The 14,938-nt window shown below is 39.4% G+C and overlaps 1 protein-coding gene across 1 annotated transcript; it reads left to right on the top strand.

Moving 5' to 3' along the window:
- The first annotated feature begins 3,220 nt into the window (after positions 1-3,220).
- On the top strand, positions 3,221-14,735 carry rab33a (RAB33A, member RAS oncogene family). Its single transcript, XM_022752042.1, has 4 exons — positions 3,221-3,637; positions 7,995-8,135; positions 10,245-10,325; positions 10,415-14,735. The coding sequence occupies exons 1-4, from the start codon at positions 3,221-3,223 to the stop codon at positions 10,637-10,639; spliced, it is 864 nt and encodes a 287-aa protein (XP_022607763.1). The 3' UTR covers positions 10,640-14,735.
- The last annotated feature ends 203 nt before the right edge of the window (positions 14,736-14,938 follow it).

Here is a 14,938-nt window from a genome sequence, read left to right as displayed (position 1 = left end):
GAGTGTGTGTGCGTGTGTTTGTTGTCTGTGTGTGTGAGAAAGAGATTATGTGTGTCTCTTTGAGAAAGAGAGTGTGTATGTCTGTGAGGAAGAGATTGTGTCTGTGTATGAGGGATTGTTCTACACAATGAGTGTGTGTGTGTGTGTGTGTGTGTGTGTGTGTGTGTGTGTGTGTGTGTGTGTGTGTGTGTGTGTGTGTGTGCAGGAAAGACATTGACTTAGAGGGGGAAAACGGGACAAGTGTTGGTTTTTTCTGTCTGTATTTCAGTCTGATATCAACAGACAGGGAGTGTGTGTACATGTGTATTCTGTTTGTGTGCACAAGTGTGTGTGTGTTTCTTCTGTTGCTGTTAGTCAAAATGGAAGCACAGCAGCTCAAACACCCGGCAGCACCTTGTACGGCTACGTTTTGTACAGTAAGTAAAACTGATATCTTTTTGAACTTTACAAGAATTATGAAAACGCTGTCTGATTTCACATATCTGCCGTAATCAAAAATGTTTGGAACATACCACTGAATGAGTGGAAGCTAACTGCAAACATGCTATTGAGATCACAGGGAGAAACATGCTAATAGTGAGATAGGAATAAAGCTGTCTGTTGCTATGGTTGTAGCATTATTTTTAGCCACACTTGCAGCATCTTGGTAATTTCAGTTGGTTGGTAAACAACTCTGGTCCAGATTGAAATGACAATGACTGGATGGATTGTTAATAAAGTTTGTGAAGATTCATGGTCCCTAGTGGATGAATCTTCTTGGCTTTGGTAATCCTCTCACTTTTCCTCTGGTCAGGTGATCACTGGGTTTAACATTTCTGTTTTTTAGTGAACTGTCTCATCAACTATTGGATGGATTGCAGTGAGATCTGATACATTCATTCATGCCCCCCTCGGGGTGACCTGTTAAAACCTTTGTGCTCCTGTGACTTTTCATCAAGTGCTATCATCAGGTCAAAATGTTAATTTGTCCAATACATTGGGTTCTGACCAACAAATCTAATGACATTCCTACCAGCCTCAGCTGAATTTAATATCTAATGCCGATTAGCTAATGATAACATGCTAACATGCTAATCTAAAATGATGAAGTTGGTAAACAAAGTGTACTGTCACTACCTGATCCGTGGTGGAAACCCGATATGTTTTACGCATGTGTGAAAATGATGTTAGCATTTAGCTGGTAGTAGTAGGCTAAAGCCTCACAGATGGCTGTAGTCTTCGACAAGATGGAGATGAAATTACTTTCTGTCGCTTTTATCACTGTTAATAACTTGTAATTCAGTTATTTAACCTCAGACAATTGCAAATGCAACAAATGTCAACTTTCAAAGTTCAACTTTCAAAGTTCAATTTTCAAAGTTCAATTTTCAAAGTTCCAAAGTTTTTAGTGGTAAACATCAATGTGTTCACCCTTCAATGTTTTCCTAGCTGAGGTGCCTTTGAGCAAGACATTGACAGCCTATCAGAGCCAAGGTGGCTTTTCTGTAACTTTCCCTCAGAAATAATCATTACAATTCAAACAATGCAGTTTTAACAGATGCACTGTAAAATGAGCTTTTGAAAACTACATATTATTTATAGGAATAATTTTTGTCCAGTCTCAGCTGTAACTGTCCTGTTTCATACCTGCTCAGAGCAAACCAACATAAGATATTTGGAAGCGTCTGTGTTAGCTCGGTGCTGGTTGTTCCTCTTGTTCTTGTTTGCTTATACCAGCAGCCCACTCTGTCCGTCAGGCAGAAAAGGTGCTGTTAATTCTGCATCAAAACATGGCTGGTTGTAGGAAAAAAAACCCAATGGATGTGCAGTAACAAATCATATGGGAAACTGCTTGAACATTATCTCAGAAGGAAAAAAGGAAGCATAAAGTAAAACAGCATTATGTATCTTCCAGTCATTTTAACAAAGTTTACTGAGTAGGCTAATGGTTTCAAAGTTGGTTCTTTTAAAGGTCAGTGATAATGAACTGAACAGGCCTGGAATCTGGCAACACTGCAATCCTTTGCATTACGTCCATGTTGGTTTATGGAATGTGATAATATGACCAGCCGATCAGATCACATGACTTGTTAGTGTGAGAAAATCTGTTTCACTTTCTCTCTCTGTCACAGCCCAGGAGAAAATGTTTCACTGATAGATACCATCCCTTTGCATTTATTGTCAGTATTTCAACTGCTTTACATTTTCAAACTACAATTTATTTTTTCAGTATATCATCTGATATCAGAACATTTTATTATGTTAGCGGATTATTTTAAAGGCTTCAGGAGCATCAGTCAAGAACCACAGCTTTGCACCAAGTATATGGTATAGAGAAAATAAACAGAAACAAATGAGGGAGAATGGTCTGAGGGGTCGTGATGTGATTAATGGGGTAGGAAGCTACACAAATTAGTATTCATGTTTTGGATGTCAGTATTTACTTTTATTTATTTATATTCTACATAAATATCTTATATATTATTACTTTTACTGTGAAATACTGGAAAATTTTACCTCTTCGGCCTGGAAGAGTTATTGAAATGAATCTGAGATGTGTGAAGGATGGAACCGCTCACATGGGGCCGGCCATAACAAGAAAACCTTTTTGTAAGGGGTCACAATAGAACATGTGGTGGAGAAGTAACACAAATTGAAATACTCAAGTAAAATAGGGCACAACTTGGTTTCTTTCTGCTGCTTATGTATCTGTGGGACTCAGTAATGTGCTCATGTCGTGACCTTATCATGTTTACCAAGTTTTAATGCTATTATTAGGCCTTTAATATTTCTGTAATATTCATATAGAGATTTATGTATCGGCACGACTAGACACTGGTGAATTTGTAGTAATCTTGTAGCACTTATGTTACATTATGATCTTCCGCTCTGTCACAATAATATTTTACTTTAATTTCTATAGGTCATTTGTTGTCTCTTATAACACCTGGTATCAATAAAATAACTCTTTTGATATTTATTTGGTATCTTAGACTGCAAATCTTTTCAGAGAGGAAAAATAAAACTATAAAAATATAAATTTTGCTTTTCCTCTCTTTTCTAATGCTTCTCCCTTTAAGGCCACAGTCAGCTGCTGAAAGAGCATCGTTGGTATTGTTGCTCCTCTGGTCTCCTCCTTCTTTCCTCCTCTTATCCCCTCCCTTCACTCATCCATCCATCCGTCCACCCCTTCTCCTCTTCACACACGCACACCGATTTGCGCATCGCCTCCTCCGGTACAATGACCAACGATTCTCCGGAGGAGGAGACCCGAGCTCCGGGCGGCGGCGGCGGCGGCGGCGGCGGAGGAGGAGGAGGAGGAGGAGGTGGGAGAGGAATCGCACAAAGAAACCGAGCGGACGACAATGTCACCATCCTGACATCCTCCATGGATTTCCACAGAGCCAGCCGGAGCCGAGCCAGCAGCAACAACGATGCCGCCCCGAGCTTCACATCCTCCGTGGATCTGAGCACCTCCTCCCTGGAGCTGAGCATCCAGACGCGGATCTTTAAGATCATAGTCATAGGGGACTCCAACGTGGGGAAGACCTGCCTCACCTTCCGTTTCACCGGTGGAAGCTTCCCCGATAAGACCGAAGCCACCATCGGGGTGGATTTCAGGGAGAAGGCGGTAGAAATTGAAGGAGAAACCATCAAGGTAAAAGCAACAGAGGGGCTGGATGTTGATGAGTGGTGTTTCCTCACTCCCACCCCCTCCTCCTCCCTCTCCTCCTCCTCCTCCTCCTCCTCTTTTCTTTTTGTTGATCAGCTGCAGCTATAAGTCTGCCAGTGGATCACACAGGGCCTGTTCTTTCATTTTATCCCCACACTCAAACAACAGACTACAATTCACAGCACTTAACAAGATCTTTACAGCCATTTTACCATTTGGAATGTTCTGTAGATACATGCTGGTGAAATTCAACATAATGTGGAATCATAGGCTTTGTCCTTGTAGTCCAAAGAAAGACAGCAATTTAATGAATTTTATCTATTGTCTGCTTCCACTTTGAAACAGATTTCTAAACTTACTGAGAATTAAATAATTATTCCAGTTTAACACCTGCGTTTTATTCTGTCTTTATGTTTATAAAAGCTCTGCTAGTACTGTCAAAACTCTAGATTTTGAAAAGCTGCTTGAAAATCCATGAAGACAACTCACTTTGGGTGCTGAAACAGTAAATGTCTGTAATCCCAGACATGTCTCGGTGCACCTGTCCAGCTCCAGCACCATCATAAACAACCACCCATCCATTTTTCATTGTTGTAAAATGTGTGATGTAAGCTCTGTGTAAGATGTAAGCTGTGTGATCAGCCACAACAAATTCTAAACCAACAGCATTAGAAATGTAGGCCACGCTGTGATGGCACCCTGGTAACTGCTTAATTAAAATTTAATGATTTCCTAGATTTGTAGTAAGAATAGATATTGGCAGATGTATCAAAAATAAATGTAAGTGCAGCAGTGTGATAACAGGCTAATTGAAGTATCATGACAAATAATGCAAATCAAGATTTTAGTGCTGCCAATATGTAGGATGGTTGCTAACATCCTCATTCATTCATTTGGATGATCTGTGACTAAATATTAGCCTTTTATTGAGATTTCTTACTTGTGTAATGCACTACACGCTCCTGGCCCCCTCCTCAGTGTACAAGGAACCACAGGTTATACACACACATTAATGTGTCTGAGCTTCGCCCTCACACTTTCTGTCTCAGTAGAGCAGTCTATCTGCAACCTCCAGATGCCCCCTAATGCTGACTCACAAACACACTCACACAAACACTGTACACTCCACCTATGAGGTCAGCGGATCTGAATCACTGAAGTTGTCCTCAAAAGGCCTGTCGTACTCACACAGTATGATCAGCGATGTGAGAAAATCTGAAAGTCGTCACTCTTTTCATATGTATGTTTAACTGATTCTGCACTTCACCACTTTCTACTGTTTTCTTCACTGTTAGCATCTGGCTTTGTTGCTGCCTTAAAATCTGGTTAGGTAACGTTGGTGGCTGTTGACAACGTCCATCAAGTTGGGGCAGAAAGTAAAGATTCTGATATTCAGATTAAGCCTGTTCAAGTTATTAACTGCAGCTGTGAGAACAGGCGGTGCGTCTTGAAGATAACCTTTAATACTCCTTAAAATGTATTTTTTTTTTAATCTTTGGATATGAGTTTTTTGACATGCTAAGAGTGTGACAATAGAGGGTAATATTTTGTTGGCGTGGCTGTCCGTTTGTTCTAGAGAAAAATATCTTGACAACTTCTGGTCAAATAGCCATTCATTTTGCTGTGGAGATTCATGGTATCCAGAGGATGACTCCTAATGCTTATTCTGTTGTCATCATGAGGACACAATTTCCTGTTGTACACAAGAGTAATCAGCGCTGTGTTTGCCATGAAATCATCACATTTACACTCACAAGGGAATACGACCTTTAATAATGATGATTCCACATATCCTTCGTGTTGTAGGACGAAGCCTCTAGAGCTGCTACAACAACTAGACTTAAGGCCCCTTTACACTGTTTGATTCGACCTGTCTGAGATGTCCGTTGACATGCATGTGAGAAATGTTGAGAGGTCTGTAGTCACTGATCCAAAATGGTGGTCCTAGATCTCACAGTGAGACATGTCCACCGACAGCTGATTTGGAGCTTTGGAGACCAAAGAAGCAAAATTCAGACCGTGTCTGAAAATTCTCACAGTGTGACTCCTCCCACGACCCCCCGGACCCCCAAACCAACCAATCAGAAACTAACATGAAATGACAGACTACATTAGCGAGCACAACATTTCATAAGTGCTATATTCTGAATAAAACTTTAGGAGTAAACATATGCCCACACACACAAACTAAAACAGTGGAGGTGACATGAAAAAGAAGTTTGTCGGATTCTAGCAAAGAAGAAAATCGTCTGAGCTGCGAGCAGCACGGATGAATGACGTGAGCTGAAGACGTGCCTCTCCTCTCAAACACTTTATATAGTTGCGCTACACTTATCCACGCATCCAACGCACAGTCTGACAAGCCTCAAAATGATTGCAACCAAAAATTTAATACCAATCTCACACAGCGTGACATGCAACAAACTTACACAATCGTTGCTGTCACACAGTCTAAAGACGCCTTTAAAAGTAAACCTGGAACCCTGTATGTATTTAGAGATATGACACTTATGAATAAATGATTTATTTTATTTTATCTTGTGTCATATAACTTGTGTCAGCACTGGTGGCGGTAGAGTGAGAGCTGAAGGTTTATAAGAACAGTAGGATTTCAGATTCAGCAGATCATTTATTGCCAGAACTGGGACAGGAAGCTCAAATCTTGTGTGAAATCTTTCATTGCTCCTTTTCTGGTGCAGCAGGGCTTTTAAGACTGTTATGAACAAACGTCATGGCGGCACAGGTGAAAATTTCACTCACAGTTTATGAACAGTGTAACAGGATTTACATATAATTAAAATTCACTCAAAACTCAGATTAATTTTGCATGGATTGCATTCTGTACTCCTCAAGCAGGTGAATAAAAGTAGCACACAGACTGGCAACAGCAAATGTTATAAGCTGCAGAGGGCTATAAATAGCAGAGCAGAGTACTAAGTATAGATGTGTAGACTTAGGTGTCAAATTAATGTTAATGATTCTCAAGTCAGCGTGACATACAGCCAAGATATCTTATAAAATAAACAATGTTAGTGGTTCATAGCTGTTGACAAAAAAATGTATTGTGAATTTATTAAGATTTTACTGAATTTACTACTTATCTCTAAGCATTTATGTTTAGTTTGAAAAGCACAGTTTCAAATTGGATGGATGGTGGATATAAATTAAAAGGTGTTCAACAAAGACTGAGCTTTGATGTTATGAGCGGCACTAATGCAGCATTCAGGCTATGATGCTAAATAGCCAGGCTCGTCCTTTCAGATGGTAACAGCAGATCATTTACCAGTCCTTTTACACTACAGGCCTGGGCTGGGTGTTGGGAGACATCCGTGTTGATGTACAAACCGCTACTGATTTCACCGAAACAGTCATAAAACTGACTTTTAGGAGCACGTGGTATCTGACTTGAAGTAATTTTTACTCAATCTGGAATCTAAAATGACTGAATTTTATTTTTAGGGAAAATCAATGTCAATACTTTTCTTGTGCAGAGGTGGAAAACAGTGCTCACTTCCTCTTTCTCCCTGTGGTTAAATGTGCTGCAATTAAATAATTACACTGCTGGGGAGAAGCTCCATATGCTCCACAGGTCTACTGGGCTAAATCCAACAGTATACTCCAAACGAACAGCTGTAGAATACCGTGCTGGATGCAAACACCAGTATATTTAGCTACATGAATTAGCTTGAGAGTCACGGCGGGACCTGACAGGACAGGCAGTGAAAAGACTACAGTTAATTATTTGAGGGCAGTGAATAAAATTTTATAACCATGGCTAGCCAGCCTGCATACATTGTAGTGATATTTCCAAATGTGGTGCTTTTATTTTGGTTTTAACCTCACAATTGTGTCACTTCTTTAATTATGGGATACACTGCCCGTCATTTACTGTATAGAGCACAGAGTAGACCTGCCTGAGGCCTTTGTTAATTATTAAGCAGAAAAGTCCACTGTGCTACAGAGCAGTGGTCTCCTGAGACCCTATACCTCCAAATATCTGAGCACTCTATCCTGTTGACATAGCACAGTGCCATGTACTGTTTCTTGTAAGGCCTTATAGGCTTAGACAACTCCTTAGTGACGGATACACACACATGTTTTTTCATTCTGACTGAAATCATTCTGATTGAAGATCTAATACTACGCATTTAATCGAATAGCTGTGCGAAAATGATAAATACACCATGCATTTGTCTATTCTGAGAGCCGCAAACACTGAGAGAATATTTAGGGACTTTGTTTTGTCTTTCTCACTTATATACTTAATCATCTGTTGGATCTCTGTCTCTTTAACTGTCACACAGACTTAGCTTGTCTACCCCCCCCCCCCCCCCACCCTCAGGTGCAGGTATGGGACACAGCAGGCCAGGAGCGCTTTCGTAAATCCATGGTGGAGCACTATTACCGCAATGTCCATGCAGTGGTCTTTGTGTATGACGTCACCAAGATGGCTTCCTTCCGCAACCTACAGACATGGATAGAGGTCAGTAACTTCCTCAACACATTGTCAAACAACTACTCTAAATACTGTTGTTTGTTTAGAAAGGGTTGACTGAGCTAAACTGCACAGCAAAACCCAATGTTTTTCTTACAGACAGTACTTCTCTTTTTTGGTGCAGACAGCACAATCATCGTCTCTTCAGTGTTCCTGCCTTCTATTATAACTATTTATTACTCATGGGTTGTCAGTGTGATGTTTCCATCGAATAGGATGGATTGCTGCTAGTGCTATTACAGTTGTTATTACTGCTGTGAGGAAGCCAACAAAGCCCCAATTCATCAAGAGGTGCACTGCGGCTTCACTTAGAAAATGAATTATTCAAAGTGGCTTGTGTGGTTGTGTATGTAGGAGTGACTTTTGAAAGGGGAAAAAATCGTTTAAGGCCTAGTCCACACGCACATATGTTAAAACGGGCTTTCCTGTCCACACTAGGCTTGGGCTAATATTTGATGATATTGGATAATTTTGAATATTACGATATTTGAGCTGGACTGTATTGAGATATAAAATTTTATCGCCTAAGCTTAGTCCACACAAGCACTGTTTTAAAAAAAAAGTTCCATTCATATGAAAATGCAAAAACAAAATGTCAAGAGTATGCCAAAACAACAGGTGGTGATATAGCCTTAACCGTAAAGCCATGTCGGCCAATTGCACAAAATCAACTCAAGGAGATAACAGCGCACACTCAGACATCACAAGCCAAAAACTCAGCTCAGAAAAATGAGTATTTGACCATCTTCACCCTGGAAAGAGTTTTGAAAAAGATCTATTTTCAGTGACCTAAAATGTAGTTTGCGTGTGGACGAAAGGCCAAGAATTTTCAGTTCTACCATCAGTAGTAGTATCTGTAGCAAACATTAGGGCTGTTACTCTTTCAAAAATTTAAAATTGAAATAAGGACTAACACTTCATATGCAAACCTATACAGCCTCTTAAAAATAACCTTACATTGTAAAATTGACGACGCTATGTTAATTTCCCAATGCTACTTGAGTGACACGCTAACTATGTTATAAGCTAATGGGTGACAAGCTAAAAGCTAACATCAGATTTGCTGTTGTTGTAATTTGACTGTAATCTATTTTGAGAAGACAACAAACGCTCTTACCTTTTTCCACCTGGTGTTGAATCCAAAATGCTTCCACTCAGTATTTACAGGTGTTTGGTGTCAGGATTATCTGTTCAGCATGGCTAGTTAGTTTCCTTGTTTTTGCAGTAACAAAGGGCACATCAGCCTGACTTTCGGCAATGCCACAGCACAGGGTGACGAACACCTATTGCTACAAGGCCTGTCTAATTTTACAGTGTGAATTTTGAACATGAACAGATCATTACAGAGAGAATATTAAATACTTTCCTACGTTCGAACAATAATTTCTAATAAAAGGGTTAGGGTTAGGAGTTACACATGCAATCATGCTGTAACAATTTGATAGCATGGTAAACCAGATATAAGCATGTATATAGAATTATAGGATACATAGGAATTTATTATTCCTCTATATTGGCGATAGCCATGGCCAAAGTAGCGATCAAGGGTCAAAGGTCAAGGTCACTATGACCTTACAAAACAGGTTTTTGGCCATAACTCAAGAATTTATGCAATAATTATGACAAAATTTCACACAAATGTCTAGTAGGATAAAATGAAGTGATGACATTTCATATCCAAAAGGTCAAAGGTCAACTTGTGACATCATAATATTCTGCACTTACACTTAACACTATACATTTAATACCTTTCATTAAATTCCTGCGAAGTCTTCACTACATACATTATATGAGTCTAGACAGATATGGATGTGAACTGCAACTTGGCAGGTTGGAGGAGACATACAACCGTGAGGCGGTGATACTGAACTGCAGGAAATGGGAACCTTGCAGCCATTCTGGCACCAGTTGGTTCGCACTGCAGTTGTTTTTGCCAAGTGTGACATATTGAAGCTGTCATAAACTCCGCTTAATTACCGCTAAGAGGCCAATTTGTAATGTTTTTTTCCCTTCCCTGATGCTCATATTTATGGTCTTTATGGTATCATAGAAACATAGTTTCTAAAGCTACATTCTGTTCTTCCTGTTCTGCTCCAGGAGTGTAACGGCCATCGGGTTTCAGCATCAGTACCTCGAGTCCTGGTGGGAAACAAGTGTGACCTTGTGGACCAAATACAGGTTAGTGCAGAACCACAGCAGAATATAATACTTTATTTACATTCCTAAATTTGATTAAGGTTTACAACCAAACACTGGTGCTTCCCCAGGTGCCCTCCAATATGGCCTTGAAGTTTGCTGACGCCCACAACATGCTGCTGTTTGAGACATCAGCCAAGGACCCTCGGGAGAGTCAGAACGTCGACTCTATCTTCATGTCCCTGGCCTGCCGCCTGAAGGCCCAGAAATCCCTGCTCTATAGAGACGTGGAGAGAGAGGATGGGAGAGTGCGACTCACACAAGAGACTGCAACAAAGAGTAGTTGTCCTTGTTGAGGAAAAGGAGGAGTGGGAATGGAAGGGAAGAGAGAAGAGTAGCTGTACATGTTAAGGAAGAGGAGGAGAGGCATGATGGGAGAGTGAGGTTAAAACAAGAGTCTTTTAAATTAAGTGCAACTTTTCTAGTTTAGGATGACGATGGGGAGGTTGAGAAGAGGAAGAGGAGTGAGAAGTCAAAGCTTGTGTAAGGGACTGAAAAATCATCAATATTTGTGTTCTTGAGGATGAGGAGAAGAGTGGATAGTGAGGATAGAAAGTGACACATTTATTAACAATTCAGAAATTAGACAATGTTGCCTTTAAGACTCAATTTTTCAAACATAGACACAATCCCAGTAAATATACTTTCTGTGGGCCCAGTGCACCGGCAAACATAACACCATAAGCATAGGAGTCGTTTTGTAGCTCCAAAACAAACTGAAACCAGCCCTGGCTCGGTGTTTATTAACACCAACATTCTGATGCACCATATCAGAACTCATATATCACAGTCGCATATTGATTTTTATCCACATCCTATCTGAAAGAGGCATTTCCTGGCCTTTTTCTACTGCCTTTAAAAGCTGCCTCAGTAAAAGTAGCATAGAGGTTTTAGTCTCATTAAGTCTTTTAAGCACTCGAGATGATCTTGGTTTATACAACGAAGCAAACACTCTGACAGCCTCTTGAAGGGACTGTTTGAGAGGATGAATGAGACTCTTTTGGTCTCAGCATTTTAACATACCTGATATCTACCCTTTACGAGTGACAGTTGACTTAAATTCACTGTGAGATCACAAGTACATGGGAAAGGTGAGAATACACGTTAGACATTTATAAAATAGGAGACAGAAAAGTCTTGTTGAGCTCAAAGGACTTACAATAAGACCTTGAGAACAAGGTCTCCTGAAAACGGCCCATCTAGAAGTTGTCAGGCAGTGTGTCACATATTGATTTAGAGGCTTCAAGATCCTCTTTCCCTTATGCAGGAGAAATGCACTCTCTTATAAAGAGGGGCTATCGTGGCACGGCTCCTCTTTCTCATATAATCCTGTTGTAAACATATCCTCTCCATGTTTTCCCAGTGGCAGAGTGGCTTATCCAGCTTTCCCTTTGTGTGCAAATGCAGAAACATCCAGTCTTTGCCATGTGTGACTTTAAGATAGCCAGTCTCCCTATCAACAGCAATTCCAGTCTATAATAAACATTTTCAAGGTAAAGGCCTTTTGTCTTAGATGATGTGATTTCTACATCAATATCACTGCCTCCAGTTTCAAAGAAGATGGGAAAAAATGACAGAAAACTGTGACCCCTGTATAGATAATGCAGATCTTTATACTGCTACCCAGCCTGAGCCAGGATAGTATGAGTGGACTATTTATGCTTGGTGTCTTTGAAAAGGAATGAGTCCAGGAGTATCCGAGCCATGGATGATACAGGCTGCGTGAAACACTGTAGAAAGCCATATTCATTACTCACTGTACACATAGATACAGTATGTTTTACAGGAGGCAGTTCCCAGCTGGGTTGTGGGTGGAAGAACACACTGTACACAACTTAGTGTTGGAGCTATGAAGTTTGTGTAATAAAGCATCAATCCACACGCCTGACTGTGATGCTGCCAATATGTTATAGCAGCACATTCACCATATCTTACCCTAATTTAATGTTGTAGCCTACTTTGGAGCAATGCTATTAATATATTTGTATGCCATATGTAAAAGAAATTCAGATCAGTGAGCATTTAAGGCCAGTGTTCCCTCCAAGCTGACAGCCTGGTGACCTAATTATTTCAACACATAGAGCAATTCAAACACTGTGCAAATCCAAGTGAAATTTATATTGTCTGAGGTGTATCAGGTTTTGTCAATCTTTATTAGAAAACTCTTCACCGTTTTTCATCATTTTAATTCATGCTTGTATTAATAGCAGCAAGATCAAACAGCTGTTACAAGTGAATTAAATGACACTACTGTAAAAAAAACAAAAAAAAACAGGAAGAGCTCTGTTTGTTCTCATTGTACGGGCAAAGCTGTGACTTGAAAAGGAGATTTTAACTTTAATACATGCCACCCAGAGCCATAGTTTCAACAAGAAAGAGAACACAAAAACTAGGACAACAACCATGCATCCATTTTCTAAACCGCTTATTCTGTTCAGGGTTGTAGGTGGGTGGATCATATCCCAGCAAATAATGCGTGAGAGGATGGGCACAGCCTGCAACGTTTTGTCTGCTAACAAATAACTATGGCTCTGTCTACCATTAGGTTAGTTATAATGTGGCTAATTTAGTCGCAGAAATAAGAGTGAGATGATTGTACTAGCCTAATGAGAAGAAAAACATGTTGTGGAAAAAAGAAGAATGTGCCTGCATTTACTTCATATGCTTACCAGACCTGAATAAAATAACATTTGACTTGGTTTCAAATGACTGGGGAAAAAAAGTTATAATTTAGTCATTTTTTGTTTTCAGGTTTTCACTTGAAGACAATCCTGTTGTATTAACTTGATAATAGTTTAGAAGTGTCATTTATTGTGCAATAAATAAATGTACCGGTTATCACTCATTGCAGTTACATACTCTACATTAAGCTTCATATCAACTTTCTCTTACAAACATTTGAAATCACTGCAAATGTATGTTTTACACAGATCTAAGAGTTAAGAATAGAAATGTACAGTGTGTATACTTGGCTTCCCTTTACCCTGTATTTTATCTGTTAAAATGTTTCCCTATTTATTTTATTTCTTTTTAATAACCAGTATTTGCTCTTAAAGGTATCCCTTGACATTTTGAAATTTAGTCTGGTAATTTTATTTATCTGTTTAAGAAAAGTTACCATATGTGAAATGTACGTAATGCTAACACAGCTGAAAGGAGACTGGTATTTGCAGCTTGTTAGCATTATTATATTTTCATATTAACTTCCTATCCTATTGTGGTTTTCAAGACTTGTCTTTTTTTTTTTTTAAATGAATTAAAAATTATAATATCATAATATTTATTCATGTCTGTGGAGAAATTCTCTTTCCCCTCCACAGGGAAATCAATGCTGTCACATTAAGCACAATGGAGCATTAAAATAATTGCCTACCATAAATGAATAAATATTCAGTGAATAGGAAAATGAAATCATGTATGAATCCCAAACGTAACAGGAAAGAAATTTCATTCTCAGGTTCTCCTGGGTCCCTGTCTCACCAACGCTAGCCCGACTGATTTTTATGGCAGATAATAATATTGCTATTTTAAAGTTTTTAAAAAGTTGATAAGAATATATCTTATATTTAGTTATAAATAACTGTGACCTAGATTTTACAGGTGGACAAACTGTGAAATAGCAACAACTTTTCATTTATATTTCCTTTCACGTATCAACCAACGTTGATAGCAATACATCGGTAATGAGATGAAAATTGGCCATGCTACTTAAATGGTTGGGCTCTATCAACCTTCAAAATTTCAATTTCAAAATTTAATATATAATTGGTCACAAAAAAGAACTCTTTCATTCTCACTTCAATGTGCTCTGTCTGTCAATGAATTTTGGTGTGGTGGTGCACATAGTGAAGACAGGCCACCTTAAGCAACGGAGTGACACAGGTCAGAGGTCATGTCAGACCTGCCCTTCAGCGCTTAGCACCTGCCTTCAGGGTTGTTAGAGCAACACGGTGAAGAATCATACACCTGGGATAGGTTCTGCCATTTTATGCTCCATTAAGCTTAAAGTGACTCCATAGAGGTATGAGGCCTGGGATGGGTCACTCACAGAACAGCAGCCCTTGCTCAAAGACACTTCAGCAGGACGGATGCCTGCTGACACAGAGATTTGAACCCTCATCCTATGTTGTCAGTGATACAAATTATTGTCCAGTACAACAAAATTTTTCAGATTAAAAGTCAAAATACCAAGTTACTCCTTTGACAAAAGCCTTAAGAGTGGTGTTACTTGATTTTGTGATGTTATAAATTGATTATAATTGTTGAATCTCAGATGACAATGTGTTTTGGCTGTGAATTTATTATTGTTTTGGACTGTATCAGATCGTCTGTCTTCTTCGTTGTTGTTACAATCTCACAGGGATTTCTGATAAAACCGCTGAGCAAGCTTCAGTTGACTCAGAGCCTCATTCTTTGGAGAGGAGTTCAATCATGCTACACTAAACTTTTCTGTTCTTTTGAGATTATGTACTCCCTAAGCATACATGATGAAGTTTTCAGTAAAATGTCTGTTTTGGCCATCTACTAATTTCCTGACAGAGGTATTTCCTCTCAGAGTCTGTTTCCCTCCCACATACAGGAACTGAAGATTTCAT

Source organism: Seriola dumerili, unplaced genomic scaffold, assembly GCF_002260705.1.
Source record: "Seriola dumerili isolate Sdu_G_001 unplaced genomic scaffold, Sdu_1.0 BDQW01000161.1, whole genome shotgun sequence".
Taxonomy (NCBI): Eukaryota; Metazoa; Chordata; class Actinopteri; order Carangiformes; family Carangidae; genus Seriola; species Seriola dumerili.
This window is presented reverse-complemented; position numbering and strand designations above follow the sequence as displayed.

Coding starts and splice junctions, on each gene's coding strand:
- rab33a (XM_022752042.1), top strand. CDS start 3,221: ATGACCAACGATTCTCCGGAGGAGGAGACCCGAGCTCCGGGCGGCGGC. Junction 3,638..7,994: donor TTGAAGGAGAAACCATCAAG/GTAAAAGCAACA, acceptor CCCCACCCTCAG/GTGCAGGTATGGGACACAGC. Junction 8,136..10,244: donor ACCTACAGACATGGATAGAG/GTCAGTAACTTC, acceptor GTTCTGCTCCAG/GAGTGTAACGGCCATCGGGT.